The 21,706-nt window shown below is 43.2% G+C and overlaps 1 protein-coding gene across 2 annotated transcripts in view; it reads right to left on the reverse strand.

Annotated features, from left to right (window-relative positions):
* Positions 1-21,706, reverse strand: part of pde11a (phosphodiesterase 11a) — a 160,359-nt gene that overhangs the window by 78,731 nt on the left and 59,922 nt on the right. For both annotated transcript variants that reach the window (XM_078403998.1, XM_078403999.1), the window contains exons 3-7: positions 11,538-11,627; positions 8,051-8,191; positions 6,713-6,777; positions 3,039-3,171; positions 624-699 (exon numbers count right to left, since the gene is read on the reverse strand). In XM_078403998.1, coding sequence (XP_078260124.1) covers positions 624-699; positions 3,039-3,171; positions 6,713-6,777; positions 8,051-8,191; positions 11,538-11,627 — 505 coding nt within the window. The remainder of the gene's footprint in view (positions 1-623; positions 700-3,038; positions 3,172-6,712; positions 6,778-8,050; positions 8,192-11,537; positions 11,628-21,706) is intronic.

Consider the following 21,706-nt stretch of genomic DNA (forward strand, 5'->3'; position numbering starts at 1 on the left):
ATTGATCTTTTTTAAGACAGAGACACAGAAATATATATATATATATATATACACACGCACATACATATATGTATATATGTGTGTATGCATATGTATACATATGTGTGTGTGTATTATATATATATATATTATGTACTGAACTTTTTTGTTGTATATTTCTAGTGTTTACTGAACACCGTGATTACACATCAGTTGTGCTGCTGCAAGTAAGAATTAAATTATTCCATTTTGGACATATGACAATAAAACACTCTTGACTCTTGAAATAGTACAAAAAGAGTCTTTCAAAGGAAGGAGAAGGAATTAAAACAATTCCACCTCTCCCCCCTCCCCTTTATTTTCTCCTCTGTGGTAGAACATTGAGCTTGTGTTCATTATTTCACTACCATTGATACAGCCATTCACCATTGATTCACCATTGAAACAGCCTGTGTGAGATCTGTTAAATATCCTCCTCATCAGGAGAGAGGAATCACTGTGTCAGGGCAGGAATGCATGACTGCACATCACATCAAGAAGCTTTTCCCTTTCCCTGCTTGGCTAGACAACAAAATATATTCTGTTTGAAAACTTTTCAACCTTTGACTTTAAAAGAGAAGTTTAAGGAATCGCTGAACACGTACCGATTATTTGGTGGCTACTATTCCATATGGGTACACAGAGCACCGATCGAGTGTGGAATCCAGAAATCTGATCTGCCTGCATGGCAAAACAAAGCAATTTCTTTTCATAATGCATTTGACACCAGCAGCTAACTTTGACATTTATTGAGTATTGATGGCTTCACTACAGAGAGGAAGTCAAACAGCCTGGAAACATGATCAGGGATTGGACTAGTGAAGCTTTGTATCAGCATGTACAAATCCAGTTAAAATACCAATTACATGTTTTGAAACTAGATCACATCAAATAACCCCAGCAATGAAATATCTAAATATATTTCTTGGATTTGAAGATATACTATGAGATTACACAGTATTTTGTAAAACATAGGTAAATATGGTGTTAGAGTTCATGTACATAAGTTCTAGGAGCAGAATTAGGCCATTTGGCCCATCAAGTCTACTCCGCCATTCATTCATGGCTGATCTTTCCCATTCAACCCCATAACCCCTGACACCCTTACTAATCAAGAATCTGTCAATGTCCGCCTTAAAAATATCCATTGATTTGGCCTCCACAGCCGTCTGTGGCAATGAATTCCACAGATTCACCACCCTCTCACTAAAGAAATTCCTCCTCCTTTCTGAAAGCTGTATTAACCTGTTGCAAGTTCTATTTTTAGGCTTTAAAAATTGCAAGTCAGATTAAGTGACTTTAAAAAAATTGTCGATTTATTCAGTGTCATGAAGATCTACAGACTCTGTGTTTTGTTTTCGATCTCTGTTCTAAGAAGAGCTAGGGAATCTCCCTGGTGTCCTGTAAAATATTTAACATCCAACAAACATCTCAAAATACATTATTTGGTCATTATTTCATTACAGTTTACGGGACACTGCAGAGTGTAAAATTGACTGTGGTGTTTCAATAAATTTCAATGGTAACCATTCCTCAAAAACTACAAATCCAATGCCTATAAACATTTTTGAATGTGCTAAAGTCTTGCAGGGTTCAATAGAAATACAGGATTCTTTTATCAGAAATGCAGCCTGTTGATATATTAGTTTGCTCTGCCAGATAAAGTCATGGAGAGACATACAGTCATCTGGAAACAGGCCCTTCAGCCCAAGATACCCCATCTACCCTAGTCCCACCTGCCCACATTTGGCCCATATCCCTCCAAACCTTTCCTATCCATGTACCTGTTCAAATGTCTTTTAAATGCTGTATAATACTTGTCTCAACTACCTCCTCTGCCAACTCTTTCATATATCGACCACCCTCTGTGTGAAAAGTTGCTTCTCAGTTTCTTATTAAATCTTTCCCCTCGCACCTTAAACTTATATCCTCTTGTTCTTGATTCCGCTGCTCTAGGTAAAAGACTCTGCACATTCACCTTATCTATTCCCCTCGTGACCTTACACACCTCTGTACAATCAGCCCTCAGCTTCCTGCGCTGCAAGGAATAAAGTCATAGCCTGCCCAACCTTTCCCTATATATATAGCTCAGGCCTTCGCATCCTGGCAACATCCTCATAAATCTTCTCTACACTCTTTCCAGCTCCTCTCTGCACTCTTTCCACATCTTGCAGATCTACAGATTGTGCGTAGAATTAATTTGGGGGATTTCAATTAGTTACTAGTGGGCGATGAAGTAACTCAGGACTGGAGTCAACTTGCAGTCTCACTCAGATATTAAAGATTGGCTGGTGTGGGTAAGGGGTGAAGAACCATACTGGGCTGGTTAAGGATGCTCTACCCAGAGTTAAGCTACAGTAAGTACTGGGCAGCTTACAGCCCAGTGGTATGAATATTGATTTCTCTAACTTCAGGTAGCCCCAGCATTCCCTCTCTCTCTCTATCCCATCCCCACCCAAGTCGCACTTAGCTTCTTGTTTTCACCTAACAAACAGCTAACAATGGCCTGTTTCCTTTATCATCGTTACTTTTTTGCATATCTTTCATTCATTGTTCTTTATCTCTCTACATCATCGTCTATATCTCTCGTTTTCCTTATCCCTAACCAGTCTGAAGAACGGTCTCGAACCAAAATGTCACCCATTACTTCTCTCCAGAGATGCTACTTGCCCCGCTGAGTTACTCCAGCTTTTTGTGTCTATTTTCAGTTTAAACCAGCATCTGCAGTTCCTTCCTACACATTAAGGTCACGGTAAATTGTTAGGACAACATGCGGCTTTACTGTGTGTCAGGCTGTGCTTTATCTGGCCTGGAAATGCATGTTGCCGACATTGTCTACACTGTGTAGGAAGGTACTGCAGATGCTGGTTTAAACCGAAGAAAGACACAAAGTGCTGGAGTAACCGAGCGGGCGGGACAGGCAGCACGGACAGGCTCAGTGGTTAAGCAGAACTCACTTTGTTGCATGGCAAGAATCTGGACCATTGTGTCCTTTGAAACCCCGTTTACGAATTACCCACCTCAGCGTCGAACCGAGGATCTTGATAGGCATCGCTTATATTCACCGGGAGACCTGTTGAAGCTACAAGCTCAGCTATGCTGTTGTTAATCAGCCAATCTGAATATGACGATTTTTCTATGCTGTCTTTTAAGCTTTTAAAGAACATAAAAGGTATAATTAATCAACACTATATTAGTCATTTGCGCAATACTTAATTTAAACTTATGTACAGTTCACTTGGCCAGATCTGACAGGCATTTCAATTATACAATTGAATCATAACAAAATCACACCATGCTTAATCGACTAATTTTCTACTTCACACTTTGATTCCTAATATCAAAGAAGGTGTTATAATTATGAAGCAACAATAGTAAGATTGCAAGACACAAAGTGTGTAAGAAGGATTTGCAGACGCTGGTTTAAACCGAAGATAAACACAAAAAGCAGGAGTAACTCAGCGGGACAGGCAACATCTCTGGAGAGAAGGGGTGATGTTTTGGGTCGAGACTCTTCAAGTGCTGGAGTAAATCATCGCGTCAGGCAGCATCTCTGGAGAACATGGATAGGTGACGTTTCAGGTCAGGAGCCTTCTTCAGACTCATTGTTGTGGCAGAGAGGGGAAGAATGCTGGAGGAGAAGTGGAGGCAGGACAAAGACTGGCACGTTTAGTTTAGTGTAGTTCAGGGATACATCGCGGAAACAGTACTTTCGGCCCACAGAGTCCATGTTGACCAGCGATCCCCATACACAAGCACCATCCTACACACTAGGGACAATTCACAGCTTTTACCGAAGCCAATTAACCTGCAAATCTATGTCTTTGGAGTGTGGGAGGAAATTGGAGCACCTGGAGAACATCCATTTGGTCACAGGGAGAACGCACAAACTCTGTACAGACAGCACCCATAGTCAGGATCGAACCTGTGCCATTGGCGCCATAAGAAACTCCTGACGGCATAAGTTCTCGCCGAGCCACAGCCATACCCCCGACACCAGGCCTGGCTCACCCGCCACAGAACCGGGAACCCACCTGGAGTCATCCGAGGCTCGTCTCCTGCTCGGCCCCAAAGACCGGTAACCTGTGAGGAGGGTGGAGGGAGTCAGCAACATCAGCGGACGCTGGACAAAGGGCCGATTTTAAGATGGTGGCGGTCGGAGGAGAGGATCGGGGTGCCGCCTGGACAACGGGCCTTGAAGGCAGCACTCTCAAGAACTTTGAAACTTAGCTGGCGCCAGAAACATGGCGACTCTTTGTGTACTGTTACGGTGAAGTCTACTATTACACGACAATCGTTGCGCTTTTGGCACCCGGTGAAAACCCACGCGGTCACAGAGAAAACGTACAAACTCCATACAGCCAGCACCCATAGTCAGGATTGAACCCTGGTCTCTGGCACTGTAACGCAACAACTCCACCACTGCGTCACCTAAGTGCAGTTTTGTGATATAAGGCAGTCAGCTCGGTTTCAATCATACATCCTGAGTCTTTACAACCTCCATGACCTGGGTTAATGCTAAAGTTAAATGTTAATGAGATTGGTTAATTTGAACAGTGGCGATTACACCAGAAAGCCGTTAATAATTCCAATAAGCGATGCTGATGGTCTCATTCTGAATTGACCTTCACACATATAATTACATTCATAAATCCGAACTTGTCAGCTAATCTTTAGCAATCTCCTTGTGCAGCATTTAAGATTAAACTTATCAGCACAGGGGAGTGGCCAGGTATGAGAATTATATGCAGACTTGCTCAAAGAGTGTGAAAGAATAACTATTAAGCAAAATGCCATGAAGCTGAAATTCTTGACCTTGATAAAATGGTCTGTTCATATTTTTTTAAGTTCTTTGAACTACATTTTGGAGAAACCCAATCTTCCTTTAAGAAATGAGGCATCACGGTGGCGCAGTGGTAGGCTTGCTGCCCGAAAGCACCAGAGACACGGGTTCGAACCTGTCTACAGGTGCTGTCTGTACAGAGTTTGAATGTGACTGCATGGATTTCCTCTGGGTGCTCCTGTTTCCTGTCACCCTCCAAAGACGTAAAGGTTTGTATATTAATTGGTTTCCTAGTGTGTAGGAAAGTGTTAGTGTATGGGGTGATTGCTGGTCGTCACGGACTCGGTGGGCCGAAGGGCTTGGTTCCATGCTGAATCTCTATAAAGACTCAAATCTAAATTATAGAAACATAGAAATGTAGAAAATAGGTGTAGGAGTAGGCCATTGAGCCCTTCGAGCCAGCACCGCCATTCAATATGATCATGGCTGATCACCCAGAATCAGTACCCAGTTCCTGCTTTTTCCCCATATCTCTTGATTCCATTAGCCCTAAGAGCTATATCTAACTCTCTCTTGAATACATCCAGTGAATTGGCCTCCACTGCCTTCTGTGGCAGAGAATTCCACAGATTCACAACTCTCTGGCTGAAAAAGTTTCCCCTCATCTCAGTCCTAAATGGCCTACCCCTTATTCTTGAACTGTGACCCCTGGTTCTGGACTCCCCCAACATGCGGAACATTTTTCCTGCATCTGTCCAATAAAGTTTGATTAAAGAGAGTTCGAAGGCCTCCAAGGAGGTAGATGGGAGGTCTCAGCATTGTAGCACATCACTTCAGTAGTTTATATCTGTATATCTGATGAAAATTGAATCGATGATCCTGTGATCTTGATTTGGCAGTTTTCTTATGGACCAGGTGAAGACTATCTGGTGGGGAAGGAGTGACGTTTTACTGTTGAATGCAGCAAATGAGATACAAGAATCCTAGGTGCTCGTGGTAAGTCTTTCCCCAGGCAACTTGCACTTTATGATTTTGGCACACTTCCTATGGCAGCAACACCCTCAAAGCCTGGGCACTCCCTGGGTGCCAACCCAGAAATCCCCAGGCATTTCACTTCAAGCATTCTGCATGAAAAGGTAAAATGAAATAGGAGAAACAAGGAACGGCAGATGCTTTTTTTTTTACCAAAGATAGACAGAAGGTGCTGGAGTAACTCAAAGGGTCAGAAGGTATCTCTGGAGAAAAAGGATGGGTGATGTTTCGGGTTTCGGACTGCAAATACAGTCTGAAGAAGGGTCCCGATCAGAAACATCACCCATCCTTTTTCTCCATAGATGCTGCCTGACCCTCTGAGTTACTCCAGCACTTTGTTCCTACCTTTAAAATGAAATAGGAATGTGTTTTGTTTAAAATTGCACAAACGTAATCCTTTATTGATTTTTTTAAAGAATTCTAAATACAATTACAAAAATAACAAAAATAACACAAGAGCTGCAGAATAAAATGGACATTTTCCTGCAAATTCTGCAGAGAGAGCAGATTAATATGCTTATTCGATTGCTGCTAACAATTTAGCACAAAGGGATAGATTAACCACAAAGAAACAGTTGTGCATATTGCTTCTGCATATCCATTATTCAGAAGTCATGACTGTTTTGCATGCTCAGTTCCAAATAAAGTTGTCAAGGAAAGATACAATGCAGGTCACCATTGGTGGAAAATGCTCAGCCAGTTGGATGCATCCTGAATGTAATAAAAGATATTTAGTTTCTCTTTAAAAAAAAGACGCAAATTGCTGGAGTAACCCAGCGGGTCAGGCAGCATTTGGAGGGCAGATAAGGATCCTAACCATTTATTCATAATTAATCATTTTAAGCCCTTTCACTCCTGTCAATATAATGTGGATCTTACCTGTTTTCAGATTCTGCACTGCATTTCGGAGATAGGAGCTCGAAGGATTTTGTAAACTTTACCACCTGCCACAGAATATTGAAAAAAGACATAATGTGTAGCATGACACTGCCTTTATTCCATTCACATCAATCAATTTAGTAGAATAGTCACTTCAGAACTGATAGTTCGAGCTTTAAGCTGTATCTTCAAACTGAAAGTAAAAATTGTAAAAAAAAATATTAAACAGGATGTGAGATGAAGTGAGAGGGAAAGGATTTGTGAAATGTCGTAGTCGAGGAAGATAAAATCAAATGATTAACTGATATTGGTGCATATATGGACCAGCAGTGCTCAGATGCTGATTCTAAACTTCGAACAAAAATAATATTTTGCCATGTTAGTCTATAATAGTGGAGTGTACTGTGAAGGAAATTAAGAACCGTACTAAAGTTTTTACAAGATGCAACAGTGGATGATTAGAACGCTGCGGATTCAGTAAATTTTGGTTTTCTCTCTTTAAAAATAAAATAAAAAAATAAAGAAGAAAGAAAAAAAAACTATAAACTATTGGGAAGAGAGAATTATTAAAATTTTAAAAAAGGTATAACTATAAAAATTAAAGGGTTAGATCCGGGAGACAATAACCACAGTTGTACATCCAACCCTAAACTAAAGTTTCAACTTTTAATTTAAAAATTTTATTTTAGTCCTGTGTCAAACCCATTTACTTTTCTAAAAATTCAATAAATGGAGACCATATTTTAAAAAAGAAATCAGGTTTGTCAATTAAGGCAAATCTTATTTTTTTCCAAATGCAGGGTCTCTGTCATTTCCGTAGTCCAGATTTTAATTGTGGGGGTTATTGGTTTTTTCCAAAATTTAAGTATTAATTTTTTCGCAGTTATTAAACTGTAATCAAGAAAATGTACCTGACTTGTTGTAAAGTTTGTAGTATGTTCTGATAATCCTAATATAATTAATTTTGGATCCATATCCAATTGCTTGTCGATAACTTTAGAAACTATTTTAAAAATATCCAACCAGAAATTTTGCATTTTTATGCAAGTTACGAAAATATGAGTTAAATTAGCTTCTTGAAATTGACATTTATCACAAATAGGAGAGATACTAGGAAAAATCCTATTTAATTTCGTCTTCGAATAATGTAATCTATGTATTATTTTAAATTGTATTAAGGAATGTCTAGTATTTAATGAACATTGGTGTATATGTTGTAAACTTTCATCCCATATATCTTACATTATGAGTTGGTTCAATTCGTCCTCCCATGCTCGTCTATATGATGCTTTGTCATTTTAAGGTCTCTTTTTAAGAATTTTGTTTATCTTGACTTACCGGCGACTCGATGTCTTCAAGGAGCAGCACGGAACATCTTTCACATTGTAGCAAAGTCTGTGCTCGATGCATTATTTTTCTGACAATCTTTTCCAAATCCGTCTGTTCTTCAAACAGGTCATTGACTACCTCCAGCAGGGCCTGGTTGGGACAACAGCAAAGAAGATAGACTCAAAATGCTGGCGTAGCTCGGCGGGACAGGCAGCGTCTCTGGAGAGAAGGAACGGGTGACTTTTTTCAGGTCAAGACCCTTCTTCAGACTAAGAGTCAGGGGAGAGGGAACCGAGAGATGTGAAAAGGTACATGGAACAAAAGAATGAAAGATATGCAAAAAAACAACTCAAAGCCAGCAACGGTAATCAAGGAGAGCTGAAGCCAACAATGGTTAATGTTGGCTCTGGAGAAGGTGATAACGAGTGATACAGTGAAATTTACCAGGAAGGCAGTGAAACTAGTACGACGGCTAGGGGGGGGGGGGAGGGGGCAGGGGGGGGGTTTACAAGAGTTACTTGAAGTTAAAAAAAAACAGTATTCATACTGCTAGGTTGAGCACATAATTTTAATTTGACTGAGTGAATATATGAGAAGTGAAGAATACTCATAACACAGGAGTGATAACACAGGAAAAATATATGTCTCACACAGCAGCGATGATTGTTAATTCATAATTTTTATTTTTGTGTGAGCATTCTTCATCATTTTAATCTCTAACTGAGGTGTAAAAACATGATACAGCTTCTTTTTTGCCTTGAATAGGGACAAAGTGCTGGAATAACTCAGACAGCATCTCTGAAGAAAAAGGATGGATGATGTTCCGGGTTGGGACCCTTCTTCAGACTGTCCCGACCTGAAACATCGCCCATCCTTTTTCTCCAGAGATGCTGCCTGACCTGATGAGTTACTGCGGCACTTTGAATCTATCTTTGGTATATACCAGCATCTGCAGTTCTTTGTTACTACCTTCTCTTTTTGCCTTGTTGTTTAGAATGAATATTTATGAAGTGCCACACAAGACCACATTAGCATCTCTTGTTACTCTGTCAATGTGCTTGCATTTGTCTTCTCCGTGTTAAAGCTGGCACCTGAGTTCCCCTGAAATGCTTCAAAGGAGCCTTCCCTCAGTTGCTTGCTGATGTTCAGAGTGCATAAAATTGAATCTAAGTGGTATATATATTTTTTTGCTATTTCCTCCAAAACATACAATAAGGAAACGAAAAAAAAATATTCCATCAATTTGCAGCATCCATCTAATGTGGCCAAAAGAAAATCCTGTGATTTCCTGACGCAATCTGATTTATTGCCTGTCTCCTGCCAGGCAGCTCATACCATCAAATAAATGAACTTGCTGAAGATAAATTGTCTCAGATTTAATATAGAAAGAATGGAGATATATCGTGTGCAAATTACACGTGTCAGTGTTTTAAGATAAGATTGAAATAAATAGAATACTCATAGCCGAGTGAACAAACATTAGCTATAAATATGATGTTTTAAGAGTGAATCATTTATAGCTATAATTGACTTCACTTAAGTGTGTGGACAGGAATCAGGACTTAGTATAAAATGGGTTGAAAAGGTGGATATACCAACAGCCACCTAACTTCCCCAATGCTATTTATAGCTCTTATCCTCTCATCAGGAAACTAATCTATGTGTATGAATGAATAGACAACTAAGAGAACTGTCATACTTTTAATGACCTGGATTTTTTGCTGGGTTTGCCTAAGCCTGTGTAAAATGCATTGCAGGGGGACCTGTTCAAAGGAGAAACCCCAAATTTACTTGCCACGCTCTTTTGGCGATTTCATAGAACGTAGAACTGAACAGCACAGGAGTGGGCCCTTCAGTCTTCAGTCTGTGACGAACATGGTGCCGAGATAAACTAATCTCTTCTGCCTGCACATGATTCATACCCTTCAATTTCCTGCATATCCATTTGCCTATCTAAAAGCCTCTTAAATGCCACTATCGTATCAGCCTCCATCACCACCCTTGGCAGCACGTTCCAGGTACCTACCATCGTCAGTGTAAAACAAAACTTGCCCTGCACATCGCCTTTAAATGATCCCCCTCTCAACAAAAAGCCATGCTGTCTAGCCTTTGACATTTTCATCCTGGATTTGACATTTTCATCAAATAGATTCTGACTTTTTGCACTAACTATGCCTCTCATCGTTTTATGTCATTCTACCAGGTCTCCTCTCTACCTCCAATTCCAGTCTGTCCAATCTCTCCTTGTAGCTAATGCCATCTAATCCAGGCATACTTGCAAACCTCTTAGACATCCTCTCTAAAGCCTCCGCATCTTTCCTATAACGGGACGTTCAGTACTGCATCCAATTCTCCAAATGCGACCTAACCAAAGTCTTATAGAGCTTCATCATCACTTCCTGACTCAATGCTCAATGCTCCAACCTATGAGAGCAAGCATACCATATGCCTTCTTTACCTCTATCTAGATTTGTTGTCACTTTCAGGGAGCTACGGACCTGGATGCCAATATCTCTCTGCACATTGATGCTTTTAAGGGTCTCGGCCTCAACTGTGTACACTGCAAGTCACAAAGAGAACAAGAAAACTCTACTGACGGCATGGGAGACCAGGATTGAATCCAGGTGGTTGTAGATGTGAGGCACCTCCATTAGCTGCACAATCGTGCCACCCCATTTCTCTCTTGCGCACTCCAGAAGAAGGCAGGAATAAAAGTGGTCATTCGTGCACTTCCTTCAACTAAAATACCAAAGCAAAGATTGGTTCTCTAATCTGTCTCAGTTTTAACAGTTTGTGTAAAACAAACCTGCAGATGCTGAAACTCTGAAATGTAAATAAATACTGGAAAATCTCAGCAGGTCAGTCAGTATCTGTGGAAAGAGAAACAGAGGGCACTTCTGTTCCGGGACCCTACCTCAGAGACAGACTTTAGACTTTAGAGATACAGTGAGGAAACAGATCCTTTGGCCCAAGTCCACGCTAACTAGCCAAAGGATATTTTAGCACTATCCTATGCATTAGGGACAATATATAAGTTTTACCAAAGCCAATTAACCTATAAACCTATACAACCCGGACTTAGTAATCAAAACTGAACGTGCAGCCCTCCACTCACTCTGCAACAACCCGGACTTAGTAATCAAAATTAGCAACAACCTATAAACCTGTATGTCTTTGGAGTGTGGGAGAAAACCAGAGCACCTGGAGAAAACCCAAGTGGTCACGGGGAGAACGTACAAACTCCGTGCATTCAGCGCCATAGTCAGGATCGAACTGGGTCTCTGGGGCTGTAAGGCAGCAACTCTACTGCTGCGTCACCGTGCCCACGACAAACGTTAAATGTTTCTTTTTGCACAAATGCTGCTTGACCACCTGACACTTCCCTTCTTCATTATTGTTAAATATAATTGATTTTGAGTTTGCCGGCACTGCTGCGCTGCTTTGGAGTGTGATCGCGAAGGGGAGGAAGTGTAACTCTGTGCAATACGTCACTTACCCGGCTTCTATCATACTCCTTTCTGGAAGCGGCAAACAGTTGAGCATTTGAGATGGCAATGCCGCAGAATGGGAGGTACATCCCCAGCACCTGGCAAGAAAATAAATCCTTAAAAACAATGTTTATCAAGGGCAGAGCATTGGTTGTAAAACAATCGCTTTAAGTTACTTTTTCCAATACAGTGGTAGATTGTTCAGTGATTTCTAAGCTAAAAATAGTTTCATCAATTTCATTGAACATAGAATAGTGCATAACAGGAACAGGCCTTTCAGCCCACAATGCCTGTGCCAAACATAAACAGAGACGGTTGGGACAAAACATTGAACACTTTGCAACTTTGTCAGTGCACTATATGTGGTGACTCTTTGCATACTTGTGCAAGGCATGCAAAACAACGAATTTCACTGTGGCATATCACATGTGAAAATCAAATATATTTCACTCGTTCATAAGCTAATCTTTCTGCATGCAAGGTCATGAGAGGAATAAATAGGGTAAATGCACAGGGCCTTTTACCCAGAGAAGGATAATCGAGAACCAGAGGACATAGGTTTAAGGTGAGGAGGGAAAGATTTAATATGAACCTGAGGGGCAACCCTTTTACACAAATATGTATATGGAACAAACGGCCGGAGGAGATAGTTGAGGCAAGTACTATCACAATATTTAAGAAACATTTAGACAGGTAAGTGGAATGGATAGGTTTAGAGGGATATGGGCCAAATGCAGGCTGGTGTAACTAGTGTAGGTGGGGCATGTTGGTTGGCAAGTTGGGCCAAAGAGCCTGTTTCTACAGTGCATGATACTATGACCCCATACACGTTTGTTTAGCTTAGAGATACAGCACGGGAACTGGCCCTTTCAGCCCACTGAGTCCACGTTTAACCAACAAACCTGCATGTCTTTGGAATGTCAGAGGAAACCAGAGCACTCGAAGAAAACCCATGCAGTGACAGACAGAACGTACAAACACCGCACAGACGAAAGATGAGGTCAGGATCGAAGCTGGGTCTCTGGTGCTGTGAGGCAGCAGCGCTACCGCTGCGCCACTGTGCTACCCAGCACCACTGTGCCACCCAGCACCACTGTGCCACCCAGCACCACTGTGCCACCCAGCACCACTGTGCCACCCAGCACCACTGTGCCACCCAGCACCACTGTGCCACCTTTTGAACCGTGTCCCTCCAGTTCCCTGCACTTCCATGTGCCTCTTAAGCCTTTTAAACACCACTATCGTATCAGCCTCCATCACCACACCTGGCAGCACATTCCAGGCACCCACCATCCTCTCTCTAAAAAAACTTGCCCTGCACATCTTTAAATGTTGCCCTTCTCAGCTGAATGACATTTAGTCTTTGACATTTCCACACTGAGAAAAAGGTTCTGACTGTCTAACATATCTATAACTTTATGACTCCATGAATGAACAACACCAGTCTGAAGAAGGGTCTTGACCCAAAACATTACCTACCATATTCTATATGGATTCACAAAATGCTGGAGTAACTCGGCAGGTCAGGCAGCATCTCAGGAGAGAAGGAATGGGTGACGTTTCGGGTCGAGACCCTTCTTCAGACTGATGTCGGGGGGGGGGGGGGGCAAAGGGAGGATATAGCTGGAGACAGGAAGATAGAGGGAGAACTGGGAAGGGGGAGGGGATGAGAGGGACAGAGAAACTATCTAAAGTTAGAGAAGTCAATGTTCATACCGCTGGGCTGTAAGCTGCCCAAACGAAATATGAGGTGCTGTTACTCCAATTTCCGGTGGGCCTCACTATGGCACTGGAGGAGGCCCATGACAGAAAAGGCAGACTGGGAGTGGGAGGGGGAGTTGAAGTGCTCAGCCACTGGGAGATCAGGTTGGTTAAGGCGGACTGAACGAAGGTGTTGAGCGAAACGATCGCTGAGTCTGCGTTTGGTTTCGCCGATGTAAAAAAGTTGACATCTAGAGCAGCGGATACAATAGATGAGGTTGGAGGAGGTGCAGGTGAACCTCTGTCTCACCTGGAAAGACTGTTTGGGTCCTTGGATGGAGTTGAGGGGGGAGGTAAAGGGACAGGTGTTGCATCTCCTGCGGTTGCAGGGGAAAGTGCCCGGGGATGGGGTGGTTTGGGTAGGAAGGGACGAGTGGACCAGGGAGTTACGGAGGGAACGGTCTCTGCGGAACACAGAAAGGGGAGGGGATGGAAAGATGTGGCCAGTAGTGGGGTCCCGTTGGAGGTGACGGAAATGTTGGAGGATGATTTGTTGGATACGCTGGCTGATGGGGTGGAAGGTGAGAACGAGGGGGATTCTGTCCTTGTTACGAATGGGGGGAGGGGGAGCAAGAGCGGAGCTGCGGGATATAGAAGAGACCCTAGTGAGAGCCTCATCTATAAAGGAAGAGGGGAGCCCCGTTTACTGAAGAATGAGGACATCTCTGGTGCCCTAGTGTGAAACACCTCATCCCGGGCGCAGATGTGGCGTAGACGGAGGAATTGGGAGTAGGGGATAGACTTTTTGCAGGAGACCGGGTGGGAAGAAGTTTAGTCCAGATAGCCATGCGAGTCAGTGGGTTTATAATAGATTCAGTCACTAGTCTGTCTCCTGTGATGGAGATGGTAAGGTCCAGAAACGGGAGGGAGATGTCGGAGATAGTCCAAGTATATTTAAGAGCAGGATGGAAATTGGTAGTGAAGTGTATGAAGTCAGTGAGTTCTGCATGGGTACAAGAGGTAACACCAATGCAGTCATCAATGTAGCGGAGGTAGAGTTCGGGGATGGGGCCAGTGTTCGTCCGGAACAGGGATTGTTCAACGTACCTGACAAAGAGGCAGGCGTAGCTAGGGCCCATGCGAGTGCCCATAGCTACGCCTCTGGTTTGGAGGAAGTGGGAGGAGTCAAAGGAGAAGTTGTTAAGGGTAAGAACCAGCTCTGCTATGCGGAGGAGTGTGTTAGTAGATGGGGATTGGCTGGTTCTACAGTCGTGGAAGAAACGGAGGGCTTCGAGACCATCCTTGTGGGGGATGGAAGTGTAGAGTGACTGGACATCCATGGTAAAGATGAGGGAGTGGGGGCCTGGAAACCGTAATTTATCGAGGAGACGGAGAGCATGTGAGGTGTCTCGGACGTAGGTGGGGAGGGATTTGACTAGGGGGGATAGGATGGAGTCGAGGTAGGTGGAAATAAGTTCGGTGGGTCATGAACAGGCAGAAACAATGGGTCTGCCGGGACAGTTCTGTTTATGGATTTTAGGTAGAAGGTAAAATCGCGCCATACGGGACTGGGGAACGATAAGGTTGGAGGCATTAGCGGGTAGAGCGCCTGAAATGGTGAGGTCCGTGATGGTGTTAATGATTAAGGTCTGGTGTTCGTCGGTGGGATCATGGTCCAAGGATAAGTAGGAGGAGGTGTCTGAGAGTTGTCGTCGGGTCTCGGTCCGGTAGAGGTCAGCACGCCAGACTACCACAGCACCTCCCTTGTCAGTGGGAAATCTATATTCTATATAGATGCTGCCTGACCCGCTGAGTTTCTCCAGCTCTTTGTGTGTTTTTTTTGTAAACCAACATCTGCAGTTCCTTGGGTCTGCAATATATGTGAGCTCACTAGCAATGCCCACGTATTGTAAATCAATTATAATACCTTGCCAGAGTGAATGGAAGAAGAAGCTGATTAATTTTAAATTGGGGAATTGATTAGCCGGGAGTCAATGAAGGTCAGTGAGTACAGGGAGCACCTGTGATAAGGGCATGGTGTGACAGGAGAAGTGGGATAAGTTTAGATAGAGTCATAGAATCATCACTGTAAAACAGGCCCTTCAGCCCAACTTGCCCACGCCGACCAACATGTCCCATCTAAACTAGTCTCACCTGCCTGCGTTTGGCCCAAATCCCTCTAAAGTTATCCTATCCGTTACCGGTCTAAATGTTTCTTAAACGTTGCAATAGCACATGCCTCAACTTCCTCCTCTGTCAGCTAGTTCCATACATCCATTCAGAGGAGTTAAAATCACAGTAGGTAGATAGAGAGGGCAGACAGCAATACATGGAGTGGTCAAGTGCACAGATACCACTGTCTGGATAGATGTTTCAACACTGACTAACAAAAGCACGGGTGGACTCAGCATTGAGTCAGTACTGAGAATGGTACTGACACAAATGGAAAGAGCAGTTTTAGTGATGAACCAGACAGGTTTCTGAAGGTCTCCATGTGGTCGAATGTTACAGCAAAGTTATAAACAAGTCAGGATTCAGTTTCAGCCAAATGCGAGAGAGAGAGAGAGAGAGAGAGAGAGAGAGAGAGAGAGAGAGAGAGAGAGAGAGAGAGAGAGAGAGAGAGAGAGAGAGAGAGGGAGAGAGAGGGAGAGAGAGGGAGAGAGAGAGAGAGAGAGAGAGAGAGAGAGAGAGAGAGAGAGAGAGAGAGAGAGAGAGAGAGAGAGAGAGAGAGAGAGAGAGAGAGAGAGAGAGAGAGAGAGAGACCATGGCCACGGGTTGATATTTGTGACAGGGATTGAAGACAGTGACTGAACTTCTCAATATTTAGCTGGAAGAAACTTCTACCCATCCAGTGCTAAGGGGGGGATAAACAGTTTAGAGATGGAGGAAAAGTCATGAGATTTGGTGGTGAGGTAAAGCTGGAAGTACACATGAATCGAAGGTCTTTATTCACAAAATGCTGGAGTAACTCAGCAGGTCAGGCAGCATCTCGGGAGAGAAGGAATGGCTGACGTTTCGGGTCGAGACCCTTCTTCAGACTGAGAAGGGTCTCGACCCGAAAAGTCACCCATTCCTTCTCTCCCGAGATGCTGCCTGACCTGCTGAGTTACTCCAGCATTTTGTGAATAAAGACCTTCGATTTGTACCAGCATCTGCAGTTATCTTCTTATAGTACACATGAATCTATGATTTTGGATTTTGCTGGGGAACAGCATGTAAAGAAGAATTAGAAGGTCAAGGATGAGTCACAGTGGGGATAACAAAGATATCAGTGTGAGTTCACGAAGAAAAAGTATGACAGACTACTTCCTGCCTACAGTTAGATTGATCAGAAAAGAGAGGGGGAATGAAGATATTGCATGGGAATGGTGTAGTCAACAGTGTCAAAGACTTTAGACTTTAGAGATACAACATGGAAACAGTCCCTTCAGCCCATCAAGTCCACACCAACCAGCGATCACTAACACTTTCCTACACACTAGGGACAATTTACAATTTTACCGAAGCCAATCAACCTACAAACCCGTACATCTTTGGAGTGTAGGAAGCTGGTGCACCCAGAGAAAACTCATGCAGTCACGGAGAGAACGTACAATCTCCATACAGGCAGCACCCGTAGTCAGGATCTCTGGTGCTGTAAGGCAGCAGCTCTACCACTATGCCACTGTGCCACCCCCCAAAGGCAGCAGTGGTTGAGGAAGATAAAGATAAGAGTTTTGTCAAGAGCTTTCCCTTTGTGTGACAAAAATGGTTAAGTGACTCCTTGCAAAATGCAAAATGCAACTCGCAGCACAAAAGTGCTTCTGAATATTGCAAATGGGAAATTGGCCTTTTAGTGGTTCCATGGGTGACACTCAACATGCTGGAATTGTACACAATATATTTCTGCAGATAAAATTGCTTTCCCTGGATTTTTAAAATATTATTCTTAAATAATCAGAAATAAATTATTCAAAATTGAGAACAAGACATGGAGATAATAGATCCGAGTGAGCGACAGTGTTTCCAGCATCTGCAGGTGATATTTTAGAGATCTAGGTTTCTATTGACCCCAAATGATGATGAGGAGATGATAATTCAATACTTCAGACGAGTGACCAAAGAATATCTTGCTAAACATAACTAGACTGCGTTTTATGTTTCCGTGTGATCATGCTTGACGCTCAGCATCAAGGTAGGAGAATCACAATTAGTGTTTCACTTGGCAGGTTTGATAATTTGGAAATGTAAGTGCTCAAGACCACTTCTGATGAATAACAGACTTGGATATAATGTTTTTAATATCTGTTGACAGCTGTTTTCTCTCATGAGTACAGTGGTGGCACATCAAAGGCTGAGTTACTCCAGCATTTTGTGAATAAAGACCTTCGATTCATGTGTACTTCCAGCTTTACCTCACCACCAAATCTCATGACTTTTCCTCCATCTCTAAACTGTTTATCCCCCCCTTAGCACTGGATGGGTAGAAGTTTCTTCCAGCTAAATATTGAGAAGTTCAGTCACTGTCTTCAATCCCTGTCACAAATATCAACCCGCGGCCATGGTCTCTATCCCTCTCTATCCCTTAAATTATGTGAACAAAGAACCAACTGAAGAAGGGTCTCGACCCAATACGTCACCTATTCCTTTTCTCCAGAGATGCTGCCTGACTCACTGAGTTACTTCTGCTTTTTGTATCTGTCTTCAGCTGTTCCATTTGTTAGCTTTTCTAACCAGTGAAAGGCGAATGAATGGATAACAAAGCATCATTAACATTAATGATAAACAGTTCTCTTTTGAGAACAACTGGTTCTGTAACACCAAGCATTTTTTTTCTGTAGTTAATCATATATTCATGACATTCATTTTATATTGTCTCTTGCCTTTATCCTAACTTTAATCTGAGCAAGAGAGAAAAGTAGTGAACACATAGTTCGGGTCCGACTCCCTAGTTGTCTCGTTGATTCCTTCGCTTTCCAGGAGCTCTTAAATAATTGATTTACTCTCCAACTTCAATACTTTGCTTCATCCCATTGCTGTAGGTAATGTTAACAACATGTGAAATCCTTGCCAGGACTTGACCCAAACCAAGGAACAGACTGCAGTGAAACTACCTGGATAAGGAAATTAAAATAGTTCTGACTTTTAAATTAATTTTAGTTTAATCGTGGATTTAAGCTCCAGATTTAGGGATGCCACATGATTGAATATAAATGCAGAGTACACGTTCAAAATAGTTCTTACTATCTCACGTATATTAAAAGGAAAAGAAAATCTAATTTAACATTTTCCTCACTATCCCAATATTTAGGAAATGGTTAGACAGTTACATGGATAAGACAGGTTTGGAGGGATATGGACCAAACGCGGGCAGGTGAGACTAGTGCAGCTGGGACATGTTGGCTGGTGTGGGCAAGACAGGCTGAAGGGTCTGTTTCCACGCTGCATCACCCTATGACTCTCTGACTTAATTAGAACAATTTCCTATAACATAACATATAACATAACCTACCCTTAACATTTTCCTTAACTATAACAACATTTAAAAGACATTTGGACAGTACATGGATAGGAAAGGTTGGGCCGAAAGGCCTCTTTCCGTGCTCTATGACACTCTATGAGATATTGTAGTCCTCAAAGTGTTGCTGAACACGATACAAGACCAACTTCAAATCACAGCAAGGAAATGTGCATGTATCTCAATTAATTACAAAGTCAAATTATAATTATTTAAAAGTGTTCCTGCTATACGTCCAAATAAATCTTCATACAATCACTTAGAACCTATGGGAGACCACATTCAGAATACTGTAGATAGTTTTGGTCCTCTTTCCCAAGGAAGGATCGTGCAACAAATGTACACCAAGCTGATTTCTGGATGATGAGAATGTCATGAGATGAAAAGTTGAAAAGACTGCAAGTGTATTCTCTAAAGTATGGAAGAATGATAGGTGAAATCACTAAAATATACAAAGTTGAGGGTCCTTCAACCTTCAATTGCCTCCAATGTTAATTGAGCTCACACATGGATGGCATGGTGGCACAGAGGTAGAGTTACTGGCTTACAGCGCTTGCAACGCCAGAGACCCGGATTCGATCCAGGTGCTCTCTGTATGGAGTTTGTACATTCTCCCCGTGACCACGTGGGTTTTCTCTGAGATCTTCAGTTTCCTCCCACACTCCAAAGCCATACAGGTTTGTAGGTTAATTGGCTTTAATTGGCTTGGTGTATGTGTAAAATTGTCCTTAGTGTTTGTAGGATATTGTTAATCAGCCGGGATCGCTGGTCGGCACAGACTTGGTGGGCCGAAGGGCCTGTTTCCGCGCTGCATCTTTAAATTAAACTTAAACTAAACTTATTTCTTTGGGCAGAAGGCGATCTCTGTGACCAACCCGATGGTCTGGGTGGTAAATGAGGCTTGAGGTGATGTTTTGCAAATCAGTCAGTCAGTCTCAGACTTTTGCATTTCACTGTGTGTGTGTGTGCGCGCGCATATGTGCGTGCCTGCGAGTGTATGTGCATGCCTGCGTGCATGAGTGTGCGTGAGTGAGTGTGTATGTGCATGCATGAGTGTGTATGTGCTTGCGTGTGTGTATGTGTGCGTGCTTGCATGTGTGCGTCAGGAGGTCACACACAAACTTCGCAAGTCTGGAACTTTTGTTTTGTTCGTGACTGGTTCCACTCAGAACAGGCATAAAACTCAGCACAACCCAGCCCATTAAATTCTTCAAGGGATTAACAAAATTGATGCAGGGTGGTGGTTTCCCCATGGCAGGAGATTTTTGTAAAAAATGACTGATTCTGGAAACCTACCTATGAACTCAGGAAATAGAAAAGCTTTTACATGGGACTGAAGTCACAAAGGAAATGACTGCAGTGCCTTTAAGGTTGGCTGCAGGAGGTGCCCCCAGGATACAAAGGCAGTCAGGCAAGGAGAGGGACGTGGGTTCGCAGGCCAAGCTGGCTGAGGGCGACGGAGGAGGCCCTACACCAGCCTGTTTACCTGGATCAGGAGCCGATCCAGTACATCGAGCACATGGACTTTTTGTAAATGGCACCAAAATATGTGTGATCTGTGCAAAAATAATTTTACTGTGCAGTGCACACGTGACAATAAAGCACCTTTGAACCATTGAACATGAGGCTACACTGCAGCACCCACTGTGTGGCTGAAGGTCTTGTTCATACACACATGACATTTGACATCAATATGCGGTTAGCTATTTTCAGTAAAGGGAGCAGGAGGAGAAATTTTAAGGCTTCTGTTTTTCCATCTGAAATGTAACCCCATTGTGAGCGTGTGATTCCACTGAAACCGCCAATGAAATGAAAAGTGTAAACCCTGTTGCTATTGAAATTGTGTTTGTAATACGTACAAAATGTGACTTTGAAACTTTTAAAAATTGGGTCAAACAGCTAACGCGGATGCCCTGCAGAAGAGGGGCAAAGGTCCAAACTCCAGGAAAAAGTTCATGTTCATTAGTCATAGGAGCGGGATTAGGCCATTCGGCCCATCGAGTGGTGCCATTCAATCATGGCTGATCTATCTTTCCCTCTCAACCCCATTCTCCTCCCTTCTCCCCATAGCCCCTAACACCCTTACTAATTGTGTGGGTACCACATAATGCCTGCCACACAGGGTTTATTCAAGGTGCTTGATGCTTTAACAAACTTGATCTGTCCAATGCCTACGCACAGGTCAATGTACTTTCAAGGTCAATGCTACTAGTCAATTAATATGCACAAGGAGTTCACAGTAAGCTACCATTCTTGGGCTGTCAGTTGCCAGATCTGTGTCCATAACAGATAAAAATGCTCTCGGGCTTCCTGATTAAGATGATATCTTCAATTTGACAGAGGCTTTAAAGCAACTCTTGGAGTGCTGGGAGAAGTACTCAGCAGGGTAACTGGAACATTATATGTTGCTGAAATAAAACATCTGGGCATTTAAACAGCCCAAAGTTTCTTAACGGCATTCAGAATGAACATGGAGGAGCAGAGGCTTGCATGGGAGAAGGTGGTAACTGCACTAAATGTGAGTGAACTAACGAATGATGTTGGTAATGGTGAGGGTGGAGGGAGTGTCGACAGTGGCGAACGCTGAACTAAGGGCCGATTTCAAGATGGCGGCGGAAGGAGGGGAGGGGAGGGGAGGGGAGGATCGACAAGTGGGCAGTGGGCCCACCTCCAGTACCCTCGAAGGCATTCTGGGGGTACTGAGGTCAGTTGCCGGAGGCACCAAGGGGAATGGAGGCGAGGGGATGGTGCGTCCGGGGTTCCAGGTGCCGGTGAAGTGGGCCGCTGGAGGACCTGCAGCAGCCAGGGGATCGTGTGGATCGGGCGCCACTGGAGGCTCCACTGAGGCCGAGTGAGCGGATCGGACATGGCCTGCAGCAGCACGGAGCGGCAAAGCAGTGGTGTAGGACAACGACAGCATCGCCGTGACAGGTCAACTCCTGCAGCACCAACCCTGTGCTGCCGGCAGGATAACTGGCC

This window comes from Rhinoraja longicauda, chromosome 8 (genome assembly GCF_053455715.1).
Source record: "Rhinoraja longicauda isolate Sanriku21f chromosome 8, sRhiLon1.1, whole genome shotgun sequence".
Classification (NCBI taxonomy): Eukaryota; Metazoa; Chordata; class Chondrichthyes; order Rajiformes; family Arhynchobatidae; genus Rhinoraja; species Rhinoraja longicauda.